The sequence below is a fragment of the Ranitomeya variabilis genome, chromosome 4 (genome assembly GCF_051348905.1).
Source record: "Ranitomeya variabilis isolate aRanVar5 chromosome 4, aRanVar5.hap1, whole genome shotgun sequence".
In the NCBI taxonomy this organism is placed as follows: Eukaryota; Metazoa; Chordata; class Amphibia; order Anura; family Dendrobatidae; genus Ranitomeya; species Ranitomeya variabilis.
Genome location: NC_135235.1, coordinates 670,321,560 through 670,346,146, shown reverse-complemented (window position 1 = coordinate 670,346,146; position 24,587 = coordinate 670,321,560). Strand labels below are relative to the sequence as shown.

Below are 24,587 nucleotides of genomic sequence, written 5' to 3'. Positions count from 1 at the left end.
AAACAGAGTGATCTATTTCAAGTGTTTATTTCTGTTAATGTTGATGATCATGGTTTACAGCCAATGAAAACCCAAAAGTAATTATCTCAGTAAATTAGCATAATTAACAAAAAATACAAGCAAAGGCTTCTTAAGCGTTTAAAAAGGTCCCTCAGGGTATGTTTCCACGGTCAGTATTGGCAGCACTTTAGATGCAGCACATGTCCGCTCCATCCAAAGCGCTACCAGCTTTTGTACGCGCGGTGATTCTGCATGTGTTCATTGAACCATGCGGAATCACAGCATCCTATACATTGGACTGTGATATTCATCTTGCGGAGACGCTGTACGCAGCATCCAAACGGCAGCGTTTACTGACTGTTGAAACAAACCCTTAGTCTGTTTCAGTAGGCTCCACAATCATGGGGAAGACTTGACAGATGTCCAGAAGGCAGTCATTGACACACTCCACAATGAGGCCTGAAAAGGTCATTGCTAAAGAAAAAAAGGTCATTGCTAAAGAAGCTGGCTGTTCACAGAGTGCTGTATCCAAGCATGATGGAAAGTTGAGTAGAAGAAAAAAGTGTGGTAGAAAAAGGTGCACAAGAAACCAGGATAACTGCAGCCTTGAAAAGCTTGTTAAGAAAAGACCATTCAAAAATTTGGGGGAGATTCACATGGGGTGGACTGCTGAAGGAGTCATTGATTCAAGAGCCACCAAACATAGACTTATTCAGTACATGATCTACAAGTGTTGCATACCTTGTATCAAGCCACTCATGACCAATAGACCACGCCAGAAGCATCTTACCTGGGCCAAGGAGAAAAAGAACTGGACTGTTGCTCAGTTGTCCAAGGCGTTGTTTTACGCTGAAATTAAATTTTGTATTTCATTTGGAAAATCAAGGTACCAGAATCTGGAGGAAGAGTGGAGAGGCACACAATCCAAGCTGCTTGAGGTCTAGTATGAAGTTTCCACAATCAGTGATGGTTTAGGGAGCCATGTCATCTGCTGGTGTAGGTCCACTGTGTTTTATCAAGACCAAAGTCAGTGCACCCGTCTACCAGGACATTTTACAGCACTTTATGCTTCCCTCTGCCGACAAGCTTTTTGGAGATAGAAATTTCATTCTCCAAAAGGACTTGGCTCCTGTACGCACTGCCAAAAGTACTGATACCTGGTTTAAAAACAACATTATCCGATGTTGCACATTTGGTGGGATTGTGACCAAATCAGACCTTTTTGGGATGTTGTAATTAGTAATTACGCATATTGTAGGATCTCAGGGGAAAGAAACACTCCCTCCCCCCGGATTGCCCTCTTATCTATGCTCCCAGGCCATCTAGGTACATAGAAACGTAGTCTTTTGAGATTCTGCTTGGCGGCAGCACGTACAATAATAATAATACGATCAGTCACTCCATCTGTCAGAATGGCAGGACGAAATTTTGTATATTTGTCATATGGAAGATCTATCAGCAGAACCCGCGGGTGACAATGGCTGGCCGCAACTAATCAGCGAAACGGTGAGACCGGAGCATCCCGAGGAGCAGGAAAAGCTGCCGCGGACACCGGAAGGTGAGAATATCACCTTTTTTTTATTTTTTATTATTTTTAACATTATATCCCTTTACTATTGATGCTACATAGGCAGCATCAATAGTAAAAAGTTGGTCTGGGATAGCCGCTGACAGCGAAGCTGTGTTTTAATCTCGCACCATAACCCGTGATGACGTAGCGGTCTCGCGAGACCGCTAAGTCATCTGGGTAATTCCGCAATGCATCACTGGGAACGGAAGCTGCCGAGAGCATCGCGAGGAGCGGGAAAGCTGCGGAGGTGACGGAAGGTGAGAATAGCATGATTTTTTAATTTTTTTTAATTATTTTTAACATTATATCTTTTTACTATTGTTGCTGCATAGCCAGCATCAATAGTAAAAAGTTGGTGCGGGATGGGGCGACACACTGGCGCTGACTGGAGGGGAGTAGGGTGGGGCCAATTCGCGGTCGGACTAAGCGTGTCGCTGATCAGTGACACGGGACTTCTGTTACAGACAGACAGACTGAAGTACCCCTTAGACGATTATATAGATAGTTTTATTTAACCCCTTCATGACCCAGCCTATTTTGGCCTTAATGACCTTGCCGTTTTTTGCAATTCTGACCAGTGTCCCTTTATGAGGTAATAACTCAAGAACGCTTCAACGGATCCTAGCGATTCTGAGATTGTTTTTTCGTGACATATTGGGCTTCATGATAGTGGTAAATTTAGGTCGATAATTTCTGAGTTTATTTGTGAAAAAAACGGAAATTTGGCGAAAATTTCGCAATTTTCACATTTTGAATTTTTATTCTGTTAAACCAGAGAGTTATGTGACACAAAATAGTTAATAAATAACATTTCCCACATGTCTACTTTACATCAGCACAATTTTGGAAACAAATTTTTTTTTTGCTAGGAAGTTATAAGGGTTAAAATTTGACCAGTGATTTCTCATTTTTACAACAAAATTTACAAAACCATTTTTTTTAGGGACCACCTCACATTTGAAGTCAGTTTGAGGGTTCTATATGGCTGAAAATACCCCAAAGTGACACCATTCTAAAAACTGCACCCCTCAAGGTGCTCAAAACCACATTCAAGAAGTTTATTAACCCTTCAGGTGTTTCACAGCAGCAGAAGCAACATGGAAGGAAAAAATGAACATTTAACTTTTTAGTCACAAAAATGATCTTTTAGCAACAATTTTTTTATTTTCCCAAGGGTAAAAGGAAAAACTGGACCACGAACGATGTTGTCCAATTTGTCCTGAGTACGCTGATACCTCATATGTGGGGGTAAACCACTGTTTGGGCATACGGCAGGGCTTGGAAGGAAAGGAGCGCCATTTGACTTTTTGAATTAAAAATTGGCTCCAATCTTTAGCGGACACCATGTCGCGTTTGGAGAGCCCCCGTGTGCCTAAACATTGGAGCTCCCCCACAAGTGACCCCATTTTGGAAACTAGACCCCCCAAGGAACTTATCTAGAAGCATAGTGAGCACTTTAAACCCCCAGGTGCTTCACAAATTGATCCGTAAAAATTAAACAGTACTTTTTTTTCACAAAAAAATTATTTTAGCCTCAATTTTTTCATTTTCACATGGGAAACAGGATAAAATGGATCCTAAAATTTGTTGGACAATTTCTCCTGAGTACACTGATACCTCACATGTGGGGGTAAACCACTGTTTGGGCACATGGTAAGGCTCGTAAGGGAAGGAGCGCCATTTGACTTTTTGAATGAAAAATGATCTCCATCGCTAGCAGAGACCATGTCACGTTTGGAGAGCCCCCGTGTGCCTAAACATTGGAGCGCTCCCACAAGTGACCCCATTTTGGAAAGTAGACCCCCCAAGGAACTTATCTAGAAGCATAGTGAGCACTTTAAACTCTCAGGTGCTTCACAAATTGATCCGTAAAAATTAAAAAGTACTTTTTTTTCACACAAAATTTCTTTTAGCCTCAATTTTTTCATTTTCACATGGGCAACAGGATAAAATGGATCCTAAAATTTGTTGGGCAATTTCTGCTGAGTATGTTGATACCTCATATGTGGGGGTAAACCACTGTTTGGGTGCACGGCAAGGCTCGGAAGGGGAGGCGTGCCATTTGACTTTTTGAATGGAAAATTAGCTCCAATCGTTAGCGAACACCATGTCGCGTTTGGAGAGCCCCTGTGTGCCTAAACATTGGAGCTCCCCTACACGTGACCCCATTTTGGAAACTAGACCCCCCAAGGAACTTATCTAGATGCATAGTGAGCACTTATAACCCCCAGGTGCTTCACAGAAGTTTATAACGCAGAGCCGTGAAAATAAAAAAATAATTTTTCTTTCCTCAAAAATGAGTTTTAGCCCAGGATTTTTTAATTTTCCAAGGGTAATGGGAGAAATTGGACCCCAAATGTTGTTGTCCAGTTTGTCCTGAGTACGATGATACCCCATATGTGGGGGTAAACCACTGTTTGGGCACACGGCAGGGCTCGGAAGGGAAGGCACGCCATTTGGCTTTTTGAATGGAAAATTAGCTCCAATCATTAGCGGACACCATGTCACGTTTGGAGAGCCCCTGTGTGCCTAAACATTGGAGCTCCCTAACAAGTGACCCCATTTTGGAAACTAGACCTCCCAAGAAACTAATCTAGATGTGTGGTGAGCACTTTGAACCCCCAAGTGCTTCGCAGAAGTTTATAACGCAGAGCCGTGAAAATAATAAATGTGTTTCCTTTCCTCAAAAATATTTTTTTAGCCCAGAATTTTTTACTTTTGCAAGGGTAACAGGAGAAATTGGACCCCAAAAGTTGTTGTCCAGTTTCTCCTGAGTACGGTGATACCCCATATGTGGGGGTAAACCACTGTTTGGGCACATGCCGGGGCTCGGAAGGGAAGTAGTGACGTTTTGGAATGCAGACTTTGATGGAATGCTCTGCGGGCGTCACGTTGCATTTGCAGAGCCCCTGATGTGCCTAAACAGTAGAAACACCCCACAAGTGACCCCATTTTGGAAACTAGACCCCCCAAGGAACTTATCTAGATGTGTGATGAGCACATTCAACCCCCAAGTGCTTCACAGAAGTTTACAACGCAGAGCCGTGAAAATAAAAAAACATTTTTCTTTCCTCAAAAAAGATGTTTTAGCAAGCAATTTTTTATTTTCACAAGGGTAACAGGAGAAATTGGGCCCCAATGTTTGTTGCCCAGTTTGTTGTGAGTACAGTGATACCCCATATGTGGGGGTAAACCACTGTTTGGGCACACGTCAGGGCTCGGAAGGGAAGTAGTGACATTTGAAATGCAGACTTTGATGGAATGGTCTGCGGGCGTCACGTTGCATTTGCAGAGCCCCTGATGTGCCTAAACAGTAGAAACACCCCACAAGTGACCCCATTTTGGAAACTAGACCCCCCAAGGAACTTATCTAGATGTGTGATGAGCACGTTCAACCTCCAAGTGCTTCACAGAAGTTTACAACGCAGAGCCGTGAAAATAAAAAATAATTCTTCTTTCCTCAAAAATTATGTCTTAGCAAGTAATTTTTTATTTTTGCAAGGGTAACAGGAGAAATTGGACCCCAACAGTTGTTGCCCAGTTTGTCCTGAGTACGCTGGTACCCCAAATGTGGGGGTAAACCACTGTTTGGGCACACGTCGGGGCTTGGAAGGGAGGGAGCACCATTTGACTTTTTGAATGCAAGATTGGCTGGAATCAATGGTGGCGCCATGTTGCGTTTGGAGACCCCTGATGTGCCCTAACAGTGGAAACCCCTCAATTCTAACTTCAACACTAACCCCAACACACCCCTAATCCTAATCCCAACTGTAGCCATAACCCTAATCCCAACCCTAACCCCAACACACCCCTAACCACAACCCTAACCCCAACACACCCGTAACCCTAATTCCAACCCTAGCCCTAATTCCAACCCTAACCCTAAGGGTATGTGCCCACGTAGCGGATTCGTGTGAGATTTTTCCGCACGACTTTTGAAAAATCTGCAAGTAAAAGGCACTGCGTTTTACCTGCGGATTTACAGCAGATTTCCAGTGTTTTTTTGTGCGGATTTCACCTGCGGATTCCTATTGAGGAACAGGTGTAAAACGCTGCGGAATCCGCACAAAGAATTGACATGCTGTGGAAAATACAACGCAGCGTTTCTGCACGGAATTTTCCGCACCATGGGCACAGCGGATTTGGTTTTCCATAGGTGTACACGGTACTGTAAACCTGATGGAAAACTGCTATGAATTCGCAGCGGCCAATCCGCTGCGGATCCGCGGCCGATCCGCTGCGGATCCGCGGCCGATCCGCTGCGGATCCGCGGCCGATCCGCTGCGGATCCGCGGCCGATCCGCTGCGGATCCGCTGCCAAATCCGCACATGCCATAACCCTAACCCTACCCGTAACCCTAACCCTAGTTCTAACCCTAACCCTAGTTCTAACCCTAACCACAGTGGGAAAAAAAAAAAATATATATTTTCTTTATTTTATTATTGTCCCTATCTATGGGGGTGATAAAGGGGGGGGTTTATTTATTATTTTTTTTATTTTGATCGCTGTGGTAGAACCTACCACAGCGATCAAAATGTACCTGTAAGGAATCTGCCGGCCGGCTGGCGTACTGAGCATGCACCCGCCATTTTGGAAGATGGCGGCGCCCAGCGAGGAGACGGCCGGACACCGGGAGGATCGGTAAGTATGAAGGGGTGGTGGGGGGGTGGATCTGAGCACAGGGGGGGTGATCGGAGGACGGGGGGAGCGGACAGCAGGACGGGGGAGCGGGCAGGAGCACGGGGCAGCGGAGCACAGGACGGAGGGGACCGGACCCCATAACGGAGCGGTGGGGGGGCGATCGGTGGGGTGGGGGGTGGTCACTTCAGGTTTTCCAGCCATGGCCGATGATATTGCAGCATCGGCCATGGCTGGATTGTAATATTTCACCTGTTTTTTAGGTGAAATATTACAAATCGCTCTGATTGGCAGTTTCACTTTCAACAGCCAATCAGAGCGATCGTAGCCACGGGGGGGGGGGTGAAGCCACCCCCCCTGGGCTGAAGCACCACTCCCCCTCTCCCTGCAGATCGGGTAAAATAGGAGTTAACCCCTTCACCCGATCTGCAGGGACGCGATCATTCCATGACGCCACATAGGCGTCATGGGTCGGATTGGCACGGGTTTTCATGACGCCTTCGTGGCGTCATGGGTCGGGAAGGGGTTAATAAAAGTTACATTTAGGGTATGTGCACACGTTGCAGAAAGGTGTGTGGATATTTCCGCACTGATTTTGGTAAATCCGCAGGAAATTCACACTGCGTATTTACTGCGGAATTACCGCGGTTTTTCGGCGGATTTCACCTGCGGTTTTACACCTGTGGATTCCTGTTGAGGAGCAGGTGTAAACCGCTGCGGAATCCGCACAATGAATTGACATGCTGCGGAATAAACAACGCTACGTTTCCATGCGTTTTTGTCCGCAGCATGTGCACTGCGGATTTTGTTTTTCATAAGTTTACATGGTACTGTAAACTCGTGGAAAACTGCTGCGAATCCGCTGCAAAACCCGCAATGTGTGCACATACCCTTAAGGATTATACTCTCTTTTGGTGGTTTATTCACCTATTCCTGACAGTGCTATATTGAATTTTGATTTTTTTGTCCTTCATATATGATTTGGGAACCTTTGGTGATAATATTTCTCAATTATAGCAAAAAGAATTCTCTCTCAACCTTTCTACTACTGCACAGATATGTTCCTGGTGAGAATCCAAATTTGGCAAAAAAATAAAAATATCATGAAGATAAATCACAAAAAAATCTTCTGATGCAATCAGAAAAAATATAATTCATAAAGTTGTGAAATAACCCTTCCGGATCCATATCAAATTGTAAGCCCCTCTAAGACAAAATGTAAAAAAAACACATAGCCTCCATAAGATGATTATGTAGATCGGGCATGAGTGGAAGCAAGTATGTAGTCTTAACAGTGATTTTGTTCAGTGCTCAGAAATCAAGGCAAGAACAGAGGCCACCTTCTTTCTTTTTTACAAAGAAAAATCCAGCAGCACAGGTAAACTTTCATTCACATAATTTTTCATAGCTGTACATTTAGGCCCAGACAAGTTGCAAAGTCAAGCTTTAAGTAACTTGGCAATAGGGACACGATTAATTGTGCAATCATAGCGACAATGGTGAGGCAGTATCTCCACCTATATTTCTGAAAACAAATCTCCGAAGTCTTTCAGGTAACCTGGCAAATCCTCCGATCTAGAAAAGTAAATTTGTGCCAAACTTACACATTTCTTATGACAATTAGGGCTCCACCTAACAATATCCTTCTAACATTAATCAGTAACAGGATCGGGAATAAGCAGCCATGGAAGTCCCAGTACCAACCGAGCAGGAAAATTATCCAAAATAAAACAGGAAAAGGATTTAGAGTGAAGTGCTCCCACATAGAGAGTGAATTCCACCATTACCCATTTGACAAAGTTCTGAAGTAGTGGTGTTTTGTCAATGGCAAAATTTTGAAGGTTTTTTTTTTTTCAAACTACCTGTCCCTAAGCGTAATTTCAGAACCAGTCCCAAATCAATAAAGTTAGCTGCAGACCTGCAGTGAATGAAAGCCAATGCTGGTAATACCTGTTTTTTTGGAGGACAAGACCATATTAAACAGTACTTTATCAAAGGAGAAAACGTACCTGAAAGTCTGAATGACACTCTCAACAATCACCCAGACCTAGGCATTCTCTCAATGGCTTGTTTGCTTGAGGGCAACTTGGACAGTCCTTAAAACATGCTCAACAAGACCACAGTATAGGCAGAGCCCAAGATAGTTACTAAGTTTTCTCTCCACAGCACAAGAACCGGCAACTCCAACCTCCATCAAATGTGAACAGACCCGCTCCGGGGAGTATAACAGGCACCCTGCTGCTTGCCCACCACATCTCTCCAAAATTCTGCGGTCCATCCTTTTAGCCTGGGTCATGGCCTCCGCCAAAGAGCAAGGGGAATCATGAAGAACCAGAGTGTACGTAAGGGCTTCAAAAAGGCCTCTAATGAATTGGCACCTGAGGGACATCATTCCACTGAACTCTGGTGGACCATTGCTGGAATTCGGTACTGTAGTACTCAGCGGTGTAGGTCCCCTATGTCAGGTTCATGATCTTAACCATAGTGACCCAGAATCTGTCAGGTTTGTCATAAATTAAACCTAAGTTGTCAAAGAATGCGTCAGCAGAAACCTGTTCTGGGGCCTGTGGGGACAGTGAAAACGCCCAGGTCCGAGAACCCCCTTGCACAAAGTATATAAGTATTCCCACCTCCTGGCGCTCATAGCTTGAAGACTGAGGTAGCAGGGTAAAATCTAACCTACAGCTCTTGCTGAAAACTCAAACTGTTTCTTCTGTTCCAAAAATGTATCAGGAAGAGTTACGCATTCAGAAGGTACAGATGTCACAGTCACCGCAAGCAACAAAGAGCTGGTGAGCTTTCACATAGCAAGACACCTTTTCCTGGTCCTGGAACTGTAATGATTCAAGGTTCTGGTGCTGTTTAGCTAGATACTGAATCATTTGGGTCAGATTTGCCTCCTGATCACAATGCGTGTGAATGGGATCCTTCCTGACAAAAAAAAAAATGTTATGTGATGCTGAGTCACTACTCACGGACAATCCATGTGGCAGGGAAGACCAGTAGTCCAAGATCAAGTGCCAGAATAGCACATCAAAGGCAAAGGAATACAAAAAAAATGAACAGTCAGAGGCAAAATCCAGGGTCAGGCAGCTGAAGTCAGAGTACATCAAGGCAAAAGGGATAATACAAGCGAGTAGTCAACAAGCAAATTCAAGGTCTGGCAGCGCAGGTCAGAAAATCAGTACACAGAGTAAAGGCCATGTATGACCATTGCCATCCAGCGAAATACCAGATAATCACTCTGAACAGGTGAGACCTGGAATAAACCCTGCCGTACAAGCCAGATTGGGCAGCTGAGCTGTCACTCACAATACTGACAGCCCTGGGTCCTAAGGGTGGCTGAGCTGTCACTCACAGCATCCTTAGGACACTGTGACTGGTAGAATCGTGACAAATAGGCAGCTGAGTAGTGCATAGCTTGTGAGGCATGGGCACAGAACAGAGTGCAGATTCAATAGAAAGTCTACAAAATTAAACACATAATTGTTCCAATCGGTCAATACGTAAATATAGAAGCTACTACTCACTTGGGGGGTTATCTGCAGGAATCTCCTCTTTACAGCACTCATCACCCTTCACATATGTCCCTGTAGTATTAATATAGGTCAGATCTTCACCCTGAAACAAATATTGTAAAAGTAACAGACAGATGGAGAAGTCACATCTATGATCAATTCTAATCCTGCCATCTTCACAATTCTCATTAACAAGTGTAAGAGAGTGGAAAAATGATCAGAACCCCCTGAAGATCATATAATAAATGTAATATGTTACATTGCTGCCTTTCTCAGTTACTGCATTGACTTACCAGGGTACTGTGTAAAGTAATGCTTGCTGCAGGAGTTTTGGATAACAAACGATTAACAATTAGAAGCTCGGGCATCAGCAATATAGGGGGCTGTGAAGGCCTAGTACACCAGATTGCCTGTACTTACAGCAATGTGAACATAAGCCAGACAGAAAGCAGATTCTGTCTGAAGAGGAATCCAGAGAAAGTAGCAGAAGCATTATCTTGGAAGGGATTACAGGTTAGGGCTCATACTCATTTGCGAGAAAAAACAGATGAGAGCAATCCGAGAGAAAAAAATGGGATTGCACTCTGACCAATGTTATTCAATGGGTTACATCTCATCTGCGTTTTCTCAGCTGAAATCGGACTGAGAAAAAAAAAATTGCAGCATGCTGCCATTTGCTGCATATCTCGGACGAGACTCACCAATGCAATTCAATGGATGAGAGAAAAAAAACGCACAGCACTCGCACCATCGCACCGGTGTCCTTTTAAAAGCCGGTAGTTCTCTGGACTGGTAACCTCTGGACCGTAGGAAAATGCCAGTGCATTTTCCCATGCTCCAAAGTTCAGCGCAGGTCAGGCTGTGAGGCAGCGCAGCATCAGTGACGGCACCACTAGTCACTGAAGCTGCCGTTCGCAGCCGTGCTGAACTGTGATGACCTGTGGACTGTGGGAAAATGCACTGGCATTTTCCCATGGTCCAGAGGTTACCGCAGTTCAGGCTGTGAGGGAGCACAGCTAGTCACTGAAGCTCTGCTCACAGCATCTCCTCATTCACCAGTAGTTTTCAGCCAGGGCGGTTGCATCTTGGCACCATCCTGGTTGAAAACAGTATATACCCCAGATATGGATTACAGCATGGGACACAACAACGGACATGGACGTCGCATGGATTAGGAGTAATAATAAAATGAGAAAACTGTGTTGTGTTTTTTTTAATTAAAATACTTTATTCTAGCTGTGTCTTTATTTAACATGTAACAACTATAGGATTAGGAATGGATAGGTTATGGACACCTTTCCATTACTAAGTCGTGGGCTTGATGTGACTTTACAATACAAAGGTGACATCAACCCCACAACTATTACCTCACTTGCCACCGCTACAGGGCAAGTGGGAAGAGCGAGGCTAAGTGCCGAATTGGCGCATCTTAGAGGTGCACCTTTTCTGGGGTGGCTGATTGCTGATGTTTTTAGCTGGGGGGCTATATTTATGGCCCCTTCCTAGGCTATTAATATAAGCCCGCAGCTGTCTGCATAGCCTTTGCTGGTTATTAATTATGGGGGACCCCACGTCATTTTTTGGGAGGTCCCCCATTTTAATAGCCAGGAAAGGCTAAGTATGCAGCTGTGAGCTGATATTAATAGCCTGGGGAGCTCCATGGGTATTACCCCCTTCCCAGACCATAAACATCTGCCCCCAGTCATTTGCTTTCCCTCTGCTGGTTGCGAAAATTGCGGGGGAGCCCAGGCCCTTTTTTTCTGCAAAACAATCTTCTATTAATTAAATACATGTACAGTAATTTGCACACACACTCTACGATTTATTTGTCACTGTCATCTATATATCTACCTATTCTATTTGTATTTACTGTATGTAATTCATCTGTTCTATCTATCGCTCTATGCATTAAAAAAAAATTAAGAGACCGCCACATCAAAACCCTGTCATGGGCAGCCCAATATCCAGACCTGAATCCCATTGAAAACCTCTGGAATGTAATAAAGAGGATGCTGGATAGTCAGAAGCCATCAAACAAAGAAGAACTGCTTACATTTTTGCGCCACAAGCAGTGTGAAAGACTGGTGGAAAGCATGCCAAGATGCATGAAAGCTGTGATTAAAAATCATGGCTACTCCACAAAATATTGATTTCTGAACTTGTCCTGAGTTAAAACATTAGTATTCTTGTTTCTAAATGATTCTGAACTTTTTTATTTGCTTTATTTGAGGTCTGAAAGCACTGTTTGTTTGTTTTTAATTTTGACCATTTCTCCTTTTCAGAAAACAATATAAAATGTATTGCTTGGAAATTCAGAGACATGTCTCAGAAGTTTATAGAATAAAAGAACAATTTACTCTTTACTCAAAAATATACCCATAAAGAGAAAAATCAGACAAACTAAACATTTTGCAGCGGTCTCGTAATTTTTGCCAGAGCTGTATATATATATGTATTCTATGTGTATATATCTATTCTATTCTAACCTGTCAGTGTGATTTTACTGTACGTGCACAAGAATTGCCAGCTTTTCTTCTATCCATGTGTGTTTTGACGAATATTTCCTTTGAAAACGATGTGTACATGACATAGAGAACTGCTGTATGTAAAAGCTCATGTTAAAAATCACATTGCAATCTGATAGCAATCGCAATGCACTCGGATGTAAATCAGATGCTAGATGTGAAAATCGCATTATACTCTCATGACACTCGTCCGCTTTTTTGGTCCAGACTACGGAACTTTTTTTTTTCTCGCGTATGGGTATGAGCCCTTAGTGGGAAGCTGGAAAAGGCTCACACGCGAGCATAGTTGGGGACAGCAAGAAGCAGAGCAATTGGTAGTCCTGAGATTGCTGTGGGCTGGACAAAGTCACCCTGCAAGTTGTCCACATTTGAAAAGGAAGCTGATGTAGCCAGTGTGAAGGAAGTAATAAAAATGGAGTTTGCTAAAAATGGATTGATATGACTATGAGATCACATTGAAGTAGAAATGTAAAGTACTGCCATGTGTAACCATCTATGTGAAAACTCTGTCAAATCCAAATGTGAATACCATACAGTCCGATGGCAGTTACGTTATGTATGTTCAACTTCTACCTCAGTAAAAGACTTTCTGTTGTTGACTATTATGGCCTCTCCTGATTCCTTGTTCACCTCCTCCACCACACTATATCACGGGTCATTGTCATCGGCTTCCAAGGGAGCAGTACCAATAGAGTGAGGATGTGATGTAGAGAAGACAGTGTCACTACATCACGTTTTTCACTGGAGTTCACAGTTTCTAAATCACACTCGGCCAAGTGAAACCTTAAACACGTGTAAAACATTTAATACTGGTGGATAAAACAAGATTGAACACAAGACAGTCACAGCCGTCTACACATCATAGGGGAGATCTCATGTCACCTTCTCTCCATCTACCTGATGATCCTGAGGAACATTGGTATCTTCTTGTTTACAGTCCTGTGGTAGAAGAGGACGGGGACATCTCTCTGGTGTTGTCCTCTTACTGGATAGATCTGGAGGAAACACATAGAGACTGAATTCATTCTTTATATATAGATAATTATAGGCTGTGTGTATTTAGTCCTATTACCTGGTGATGTGAGGGGCTGCGGAACCTCCATCTTGACGCCCTTGTACAGATCTTTGTGTCCTTCTAAATACTCCCACTCCTCTATGGAGAAATAGACGGCAACGTCCTGACATCGTATAGGAACCTGACAGATACAATGATACCATCATCCCCCGATCCCTTCATAGTGTTACTGTATAATGTCCCAGCATTCCCAGCAGTGTCACCTCTCCAGTCAGCAGCTCTATCATCTTGTAGGTGAGTTCTAGGATCTTCTGGTCATTGATGTCCTCATGTATCAGGGGTTGAGGTGAAGGCCCTGTGATTGAGCTCAGGGGTCTTCCCCATACCTCAGACACAGGGTCCTGACAGCGCTCACTAGAGGTCTTCTTCACTACTGTGTAATCCTGGTTATGGAGAGACACATTAATAAACCTCACTACAGACATTTCCAGAGTCCTCACCTCTCCAGTTCTGTCCATCTATTATTCCCATAGATAAGAATGATGTAATGTGACGTCATCAGAATCTCTCACCTCTCCAGTAAGCCGGAAGAGGATCTCTAGGGTGAGGTGTAATATCCTCTCCACCATCTTGTCACTGCTCTGTTCCATCCTTGATGGGTCAGTCAGGAAAATTCCCTTATATAGAAGATCTCCACTGAGAGGATCTGATATTGTAGGGACCTGTATGAGGAGAAGATGACAATGTAACATCATAAAGAATCCCATGTAATAATACAATTAATGAAGACTTTAGATCCAATCACTGAACACAGAAATGACATTATATGACATTGGTCAGAGTGCGGTCCATTATTTTATAAACCGCACTCGGACTGAAAATACCGTCTTATCGCTTCTGATTTACCAACGTAATTGCCAATATCAGTCTCCAACCCTGACCTTTAAATGGCACTGTCTTGGTTGGGGAGAATTATCTGCTGCGCTACTGGTAAATAAATATTCCAAAAGTGCGATATGGTAAAGTTTGTGGATTAATTCCCATATTTTCTACATATCAGGAAATGTAGATACCCCATTTCCCCCAAGATAAGCAGGAATTATTGGCCGTTTTGGAGTAGTCTTCAAATATAAGCCCTACTCCAAAAATAAGCCCTAGTTGCGGTTGAATGAGGAAGTGTCCAGGCAGCTAAAAAAGTTAATGAATACAGCGGGATCCTTAATTTAAGGAACCGGATACCAACAAAAGAAAGCACACACAAAAAATTTTTTTCAAAAAAAATCGCACTCACTAGACCCTAAAAAATTACAGCTGGCAAGTGCCATGGTGGATGGGCTCTTGAACAGAGATCTGCTTCACTATCCGGTCCCTCGTCGTTCCAGCTGCATTGCTTGGGGCCCCTGTGCAAGAAATGTGTCTGGGCCCCCCCTCCTTTTATGGCGACAAAGCTACAAATAAATATATAGCCACACACACATACATGTATATATAATACATAGTCTCCTTTAATATGTAGAGTGCCTTATGAAAGTGTTCGGCTCCCTGGAACTTTTCAACCTTTTCCCACCTATCATGCCTCAAACATAAAGATACCAAATGTAAATTTTTGGTGAAGAATCAACAATTGTGCAATCGAATGAAATTTATTGGTTATTTTAAATTTTTGTGGAATTTTGTGGATTACACTATGTTCCAAATTATTATGCAAATGACATTTTTCTCGGATTTTCCTAAATGGTCAGTGCAAATGACAGTCAGTCTAATAAAAGTCATCACCCGTTAGAGTATACATCAAATTTTATTGAAGAAACCTCCCAATGACAACAGTATAATCTACAAAATGAATAAAAACTCAAAATGCACTGTTCCAAATTATTAGGCACAGGAGTATTTCTAAACATTTGATATGTTTTAAAGAACTGAAAATGCTCATTTGTGGAATTTGCAGCATTAGGAGGTCACATTCACTGAACAAAAAAGCTATTTAACTCCAAAACATCCTAACAGGCCAAGTTACATGTTAACATAGGAGCCCTTCATTGATATCACCTTCACAATTCTTGCATCCATTGAACTTGTGAGTTTTTGGAGAGTTTCTGCTTGTATTTCTTTGCATGAAGTCAGAATAGCCTCACAGAGCTACTGTTTTGATGTGAACTGCCTCCCACCCTCATAGATCTTTTGCTTAATGATACTCCAAAAGTTCTCTATAGGGTTGAGGTCAGGGGAAGATGGTGGCCACACCATGAGTTTATCTCGTTTTATGACCATAGCAGCCAATTACTCAGAGGTATTCATTGTCATGCATGAAGATTATTTTGTTCCTGAAGGCACGTTTCTGCTTTTTAGACCATGGAAGAAAGTTGTCAGTCAGAAACTCTATTTACTTTGCTGAGGTCATTTTCACACCTTCAGGAACCTTAAAGGGCCCTACCAGCTGGTTCCCCATGATTCCAGCCCAAAACATGACTCCTCCACCTCCTTGCTGACGTGGCAGCCTTGTTGGGACATGGTGGCCATCCACCAACCATCCATTACTCCATCCATCTGGACCGTCCAGGGTTGCTCGACACTCATCAGTAAACAAGACTGTTTGAAAATTAGTCATCATGTATGTGTGGGCCCACTGCAACCGTTTCTGCTTGTGAACACTGTTTAGGGGTGGCTGAATAGTAGGTTTATGCACCACAGCAAGCCTTTGAAGGATCTTACACCTTGAGGTTCGAGGGACTCCAGACGCACCAGCAGTTTCAAATAACTGTTTGCTGCTTTGTAATGGTATTTTGGCAGCTGCTCTCTTAATCCAATGAATTTGTCTGGCAGAAAACTTTCTCATTATGCCTTTATTTGCATGAACTCTGTATGTGCTCTGTTTCAGTCACAAATCTCATCAGATGATCACTCTTAAGTTTTTTGTGAAATATCTAATTTTTTCATACGTTGTCCAAGGCATTGCACTATTTAACGCTTTTCAGCAGCAGAGAGATCCTTTTTATTTCCCATATTGCTTGAAACCTGTGACCTGCATAATTATGTGGAACATCATTTTTGAGTAGTTTTCCTTTAATTAGAATCACCTGGAAAACTAATTATCACATGTGTTTAAGATTGATTTCAGTGATTCATTGAGCCCTGAGACACAATACCATCCACGGGTTTATTTGAAAAACAAAACAATTAAACCTTTATGACATTTAAATCCAATTTGCATAATAATTTGGAACACAGTGTACATACAAAGATCAGGTCCCACTATCACTCCGCTCTCACCAACTGCAAGCGAGCGATACTGCTTCCAGCCTGCAGGAGGGGGCCAACCTCTGTGGAATGCAGGGAGATCTGACAGTGAGGCAGATTTGTATGCGAGAGCCCAATCACTTGTCACCTTTTTTGTTTAGGGTCTGGTAAGTGCTATCCTTTTGGTGGGGCATCTGCTTTCTTTTGGGGTAAACAGCAGATAGAGAACAATAATTTAAAAAATGGAAATTAAAATATGAATACTGTTTATACTTAGCCAGTAGATGGCACCCCAAACAACGGAGAAACAGAATAGAGAGGGAATAAATGTCCTCCTCAAATATCATAGGATCTCACAATGTCAACTGAATTACAGCAGAATGTGAGAGTTTATATTAAAAATTAACTTTTACTAGGTCGCTAAAATGAAAAAGAAGTGCTGCCTAAAAAAGGGAAAATGGGCTCCAGCTAGGGTATGTAACCCGTGGCATAGAGTGGAGGCCCATCCTTTTATAATAGAATGCAAGAGTCAAAGAAAGTTGAAATCCTGGTCCATCATCCTCTAGTGAAATCCCGGATCGGAAAAACCACCCAAGGTATGGGAACACGGATAATAGCGAGACATCTAACCATACACATCCATATGTCAATGCGGATCCGGGTAACAAGTCTACACCTCTTCTCCCAGTGTCCACTATTGGCTGCGGTGCTGATGTCCTGACTCAGAGAGGTATCACCGGTATCTGCTGATTATATAGGACTTACAGAGGACATCTACATTATCTGTATTCTGAAGAGTTATCACTGTGTTATCTATGGTGTTACATAGGACTGCAGGTAACATCTACAACATGATCTGTACTCACAGTTATTAGTGATGAGCGAGTGTACTCATTGCTCGGGTTTCCCAGAGCACGCTCGGGTGGTCTCTGAGTATTTTAGTGCTCGGACATTTAGTTTTCGTGGCCTCAGCTGCATGATTTACGGCTGTTAGTCAGGCTGAATACATGTCAGGAATGCCTGTTTGTTTGGAAATTCCCACATGTATTCAGGCTGTCCAGCAGCTGTAAATCATGCAGCTGAGGTGAGGAAAACAAAATCTCCGAGCACTAACAAATACTCGGAGATCACCCGACCATGCTTGGGGAGACCCAAGCAACAATGCTATTCACTCATCACTAAAAGTAATCACTCTGTTATCTGTGGTGTTACATAGGACTGCGGGTGACATCTACTACATTATCTGTAAGGAGAAAGCAGAAAAGTCCAGCTCACAGATGAAATCCAAAAAAGTCTATTTTATTATCCAAGGTACAGGAAGCAAAGATTAATAATAATAATAATAATAATAATAATAATAATAATAATTTTTATTTATATAGCGCCAACATATTCCGCACCTCTTTACAATTAAGCGGGGACATGTACAGACAAATTCAATACAAGTTAAGACAATTTAAACAGTGACATTAGGAGTGAGGTCCCTGCTCGCAAGCTTACAATCTAGAAGGAAATGGGGGGGGGGGGGGACACAATAGGTGAAAAGTGCTTTTTATTTCAGGTCTGGCATTATAATAAATAGGGATTTTCATATAAAGCTGCACGATCCGGTCATCAGCCCATGTGTTTAAGTGCAATAGTCAAGTATCAAGTGCAGTTATCATGTGCATGGAGGGTGTGGAGACAGATGAATAGTAGGGTGCAGATTCAGAATAGTATTTGGAAGGAGGGAACAGGGCAAAGTTAGTTTACTGAGTAGTTGATGTGGTAGGCTTGTTTGAAGAGATGGGTTTTTAAAATGCGCTTGAATAGGTCGGGGCTAGGTATCAGTCTGATCGTCTGGGGAAGTGCATTCCAGAGAGCTGGCGCAGCACGAGAGAAGTCTTGGAGATGGAGGTGCGAGGTTCGGATTACGGGGGATGTTAGTCTTAGGTCATTTGTAGAACGGAGGGCACGTGTAGGGCGATAGACAGAGTTTGGTAAGAGAGAGACCGATCAGAAGAGAGTTGCAGTAGTCCAGACGAGAATGAATAAGAGCGACAGTAAGAGTCTTAGCAGTTTCAAAGGTGAGAAAAGGTCGGTTTCTGGAAATGTTTTTAAGATGCAGGTGACAAGAGCGAGTGAGTGATCGGATATAAGGAGTAAAAGAACGTTCGGTGTCAAATATGACTCCAAGACAGCGGGCATGCTGCTTGGGAGTTATGGTTGAACCCTCCAGGGTAATTTCGATGTTGGGAAGAGTGAGGTTAGAAGAAGGGAGAAACACAAGAAGTTCTGTTTTGAATTGATTAAAATTGTGTGTTCACAAAAAAAGAAAATACAGGCATCATATGACGTGCTTCGACCGACAAGTGCTCTTTGTACATTATCTGTATTCAAAAGAGTTATCACTGTGTTATCTGTGGTATTACATAGGACTGCAGGTGACATCTACTACATTATCTGTACTCAGAGTTATCACCGTGTTATCTGTGGCGTTACATAGGACTGCAGGTGATATTTATTCATGATATGTCTGTCACGGTTCACGGGGAGGATACCTTTATCATCCCCACCACTCACACCAATTTGTCATAAACCGGGGTTGTTTGGTTGCCCCTGGTTCCTTTCTGAAGGGGATTTATCTATATCCCACTTCCCAGTTCCGGTTTGGAACTTGCAGGTCTCTGGCGCTCCCCTTACCCTCAGGTCAGACTAGGTACTGCAGCTAGGATAATTAGTCACCAGAAAGGCTGCCTTACTTTGTAATGGCTAATGGGCATGCTGCGATATACCTACTCCCACTCAGGGGGGAACAATAATTATCAACGCCGCCGTCCCTATAACACCTCCCAAATGCACAGGACAACTCCGCTGCCACCAGCTTCGATTTCTTATGTAGTAACAGGTCCAGAGCCAACCCAAATTAGTAGCGTAATTCATTTCAGAGGATGTGACAGTTCGTTATAGAGCAAGGAAATATAAAGCTAGTAATTTTATATATTTTACTCCAAAAAAGGTAGGCAGTGTTTACAGAAAGGTAAAAAGATATTATAAAAGTAGACGAGTCGTATGCAAAAACAATTACAAATAAAATGGGTTTAAAGTTGAAAAGACACTCCCATTTGGTTCAGATCATTTCATCTCCTGGCTGACCATGTGCTCAGGGGACACATCAAGATGCATCACAAACCTGTACAGCAGCTAGACCCCGGACAAAAGACACTGGAAGACTGCTGCTTCACTCACTTATTTCCTAGCCTAAAACCAAAGCAATCCCCTGTGGTGACCTCACTCAAGGCTGAATCCTCCCCTTTCTTAGACCTGTGATAAACCATTTTTAATACATAGCTCGCTGTATGAACCTCATATACGAACGACACAAGGATCAGGATGTGCACTCGTTGGGTTTAGCTCCTAGCGATTTCCGTGAGCTATAGATCTGTCGCTGGACATCCTAACTATATAATCCTTATATCTCTAGCCAGGATTGGTGCCAATATACATAAACTTAAAAGAACAATAGAATCCCATGCTTGCTGTACCAATTTTAGCCAGTATCAGGTGGGAGGAGGAAATGAGGAATGTAGGGAAAGACTGGGGTTCACAGCACAGGGCCATATAAATTCTTGAAGGAGGGGGGAAGTATAGGATTACGCACGCAGGCAGAGTAAGGAGAAAAGTTGTTTTTACCTCAAGCGAAGGGGGGCTGTCATCACCCACAGGCATGTGTCTGAAAAGCAATGGGCCTCTTTGGCATATACTCAAAACATGGCATATTCATATTATCGTGAAAATGTCCTTAGAGTGTTATCACTGTCAGGGCCGGCGTCAGCATCAGACGTACCCGGGAAAGTGCCGGGGCCCTGGCGAGATAGGGGGCACATCCCGCTGTCTGGGATACAGGCGACTCACCCCCCACCAGCGCCGCCGCATTCAACTATACCGGCGTCTATGACGCCGGTACAGTTGAATTCAATGATGGAGGAGAGAGCATCAGATGACGTTCCCTCTCCCATCATTCCCCTCTGCCTCTGACACTGCAGGTGCGCGATGACGTCATATCGTACCTGCTGTGTGTCGGGCCGACTGCCGCCGCTGAGACCGGAGCTGAGCCTGGAGCACTAGGAGCAGCGCGGGGCACGAGGAGAGGTGAGGATTGTGTGTTTTTTTTTTTAAATCTATCAATGAGTGATAACTGGATTGTGGGGCCATTCTCGGGGAGCTACATTATATTCTATGGGGGGTTGTATTATATTCTATGGGGGGCTGTATTACATTAAATTCTATGGGGGGGCTGTATTACATTACATTCTAATGGGGTCTGTATTACATTCTATGGGATGCTGTGCTGTATTATATTCTATGGCGGGCTGTATTACATTCTGTGGGGGGCTGTTTTATATTCTATAGGGGGCTGTATTATATTCTATGGGGGTTGTATTATATTCTATGGGGGGCTGTATTACATTACATTATATGGGTGGCTGTATTACATTCTATGGGGTGCTGTATTATATTCTATGGGGGCTGTATTATATTCTATGGATGGGCTGTATTATATTATATGGGAGGGCTGTATTATATTCTATGGGGTGCTGTATTATATTCTATGGGAGGGCTGCATTATATTCTATGGGGGGTTGTATTATATTCTATGGGGGCTGTATTATATGAGGGATGTATTATATTCTATGAGGGAGGATTGCATCATACTCTTTTATGGGGCTACATTATATTCTGTGGGGAGGTAGGCTGTATTATATTCTATGTATTAATGTATTAAATGTATTATATTTTATGAGCGGTGATTGCATCATACTCTATGGGGTCATTCCATATCAAGTGATCCAAATATGAGTATTTTTTTTACCTTACGTCTTTAGATTTTTTTTATTTTTTGTTTTTATGAAGTACAACTTTAGTTAATTACAAATTAAAAGTTTAGAATTTTTTTCTTCATCAGTTAATTTTTTACAGATTTTTAAAGTTTTGAAAAAGAGCGGATTTTGGCCTGGTATGGCTTTACATTTTTTATCGTATCTCGGGTTAGAATTAAGATATAAAGGTGGGAGAGGCATCATTTTTCTCAGAACGGTACCGGCTTTCATTTGATATGTCACAAGACTATGTTTCTTTATATTTTGCTTTGGAGAAATCAAATTAAAAATTTTGATGCGCAATTCTGAAAAAAACGTATGTTTTAAAATTGTGAAAACATGCATGTGTGTTACTTGTGTCCTTGTTTATATTTGTACAGGGATTCAACTTGGGATCTATCAAATTTGTATTTTTTTTTTAAGCCTTGAATCATCTGATTTTATGCTTGTGTGAGTTTCTTCCTTTTTTCTTTTCAAATTACAACTTATTGCATTCAACATTTATATGTAACAATAAAGAAACACAAAAAACAAATACCGAAGTGCCAGAATAAGGCCTCTTTCACACTAGCGTTGTGCACTGCGTCGCTATGCGTCGTTTTGCAGAAAAAACGCATCCTGCAAAATTGCTTGCAGGATACGTTTTTTCTCCATAGACTTTTATTAGCGACGCAGTGCGACGCATTGCCACACGTCGCAACCGTCGTGCGACGGTTGCGTCGGTCCATCGCCACCAAAAAACATTGCATGTAACGTTTTTTGGTGTCGTCTGCAGCATTTCCGACCGCGCATGCGCAACCGGAACTCCGCCCCCACCTCCCCGCACCTCACAATGGGGCAGCGGATGCATTGAAAAACAGCATCCGCTGCCCCCGTTGTGCGGCGCTTCATTATGCGTCGGTGCGCCACAACGTCGCATTGTGACGTGCAGTGCACAAACCTAATGTGAAAGTAGCCTAAATACATCTTAATCATCATAACAACTTACTCAGTATTTTCAACCTGAATGCATTGAACAAGCCAAAAGATAAAAGGTGATCACATCCTCAAGTGTGGTTTTCTAAATTCAGTCTGATCCTAATTATATGTTAAAAACCAGATTAAAAGAACCAATATTTCTACCACCTATTTATACATGGAACAATTTTTTTTCTACTATATCACTAAACGTCATTTCTGAAGTGTTTAAGAAGAATAGTACAGTAGTTAAATCCTCGTACTATAAAATATGAACTAATCAAACAATTAATAGTAGGTTTTTACACTGGGCTTCTATCATCAATGTGTCCCTTCTAGTGGGTGAAATGTCATCTTGCCCATAAGCGCTAACTAGCAATGGCCGTTTCCTTCTGTGTCAGAGTATGTGCAGCTGTCATGGTGCTCGGCTCCACCTGAGTTATATCTGATTTTTGTTCACTTTTACAATGTCTGATTTTCTTGGATACACAAAGGACGGCGCTGGACCAGAAGGTGCAGGAAAGTCACTTCTACGTCTTCATTTTCACAATCTTTGGAGAGTCCAGTAGCCGACAGCGCCGATCATATTTACAGGTCACATAACCAGTTGTCATCCATGGCCGATCTTGTGCCACCTTCTACCACGTCATGGACGTCACTGTCTTTATTTCCACTACATGGGATGACAGTCCGGTATTGCTGAGTCCCTGTGATGGGTTCTGCTTCCTGTAACCAATATAACAAACTCTCCTCCTCCCCGTAGTCCTGGTTTGTACAATACATGAACTGGATGTTAAGAATATTTTTCTCCCTACATTTGAGGAGTTTCCTGGGTGATAAGATTTGGTGTGAATATGGCCTGTGGAGGCAGGAGCTGCCGGCCGGTCATCTGCTCTGCAGTCACCGTCTACCCCTGGTCATCCTCAGCCCTAACAAAGCTTTCTCCTCTGTCCTCTCCTCTTCTATGTGGTAACATAATAAAATAATACAGGAATATCTAACAATCATGGATTATTTGGGAAATATGGACCCCACACTTCTACACCACAGGCTGAACAGACCTGAGATCAAGATTTTTGAACTGACACTAATAGTTTTATTTTTTAAAATATGATCCCATCATGATCCCAGCTTGTATTTTGGTACAGATGTGGGTAGGAGCATAGCAGGCACATGTGCAGTTTTTGAAATTTTTAAATTAAACGTTTTTTTCGGAAATGCGTTTTAAAGTTTTGCGCTTGCGTTCGCATAGGTAAAATATTATCAAAGATACTCTTGTGACATATCTGGTGAAAGCCTGTACAGTTCTGAGTAGAATGGTGTTAATTTGGTTTCTCTACCTCTTTTCTAGCCTGAGTTATGTGGAGAAATGTAAAGGCAGGCAACACCGAAATTCGCACTTTTTCCGAACTTTGAAAATCAATAAAAAATAAAAAATAAATATCTAGAATTTTTTCTTCTTCATATTTTGCATTCTCTGACACACTATTACCAAATAACAAAATCTCAAAAGAATTAAAAATATAGTGGTAAAAATCATTGGTTCACTTGACATGGAATGACCCTATGAGGGGGTTACATTATATTCTATGGGGGGGGCTGCATTATACTATATGAGGAAGGCTGCATTATACTCTATGAGGGGCCTACCATATATTATATATGCAGGGGCTGCATTATACTATATGAGGGGGCTGCATTATATTCTCTGGGGGGTTATATTATACTCTGTGGGGCGGCTGCATTATAGTCTGTGAGGTGGCAGCATTATACTATATGTTGGCTGCATTATACTGTATTCAGGACTATGGGGAATACATTATATGAAGAACTATGGGGTGCATTATACTCTTCGAAGTGAATTGTACTACATGGATGACTATGATAGTGCATTATGCTATATGGAGCAATATGAGGAGTGTATTATACTATATGGAGTACTGAGCAGTGTATTTTAATATACGGAGGACTATGAGGAGTGTATTATACTATATGGAGGACTGAGGAGTGTATTATACTATATGGAGAACTGAGGCATGTATTATACTATTTGGAGGACTGAGAAGTGTATTATACTATATGGAGGACTGAGGAGTGTATTATACTAAATGGAGGACTGAGGAGTGTATTATACTATATGGAGGACTGAGGAGTGTAGTATACTATATGGAGGACTGTGGTGAACATTATAATATATGGAGGACTATGGGGTGTATTATACTAAACAAACAAAATGCTGACTATTCATCAAGTTGTATGCATACAGG

The 24,587-nt window shown here is 42.4% G+C and overlaps 1 protein-coding gene across 1 annotated transcript in view; it reads right to left on the bottom strand.

Annotated features, from left to right (window-relative positions):
• Window positions 1–24,587, bottom strand: part of LOC143766285 (uncharacterized) — a 30,605-nt gene that overhangs the window by 4,760 nt on the left and 1,258 nt on the right. Inside the window, exons 2-6 of the mRNA XM_077253840.1 lie at window positions 13,840–13,989; window positions 13,531–13,710; window positions 13,325–13,448; window positions 13,150–13,247; window positions 9,740–9,830 (exon numbers count right to left, since the gene is read on the bottom strand). Of these exons, the coding sequence (XP_077109955.1) occupies window positions 9,740–9,830; window positions 13,150–13,247; window positions 13,325–13,448; window positions 13,531–13,710; window positions 13,840–13,989 (643 nt within the window). The remainder of the gene's footprint in view (window positions 1–9,739; window positions 9,831–13,149; window positions 13,248–13,324; window positions 13,449–13,530; window positions 13,711–13,839; window positions 13,990–24,587) is intronic.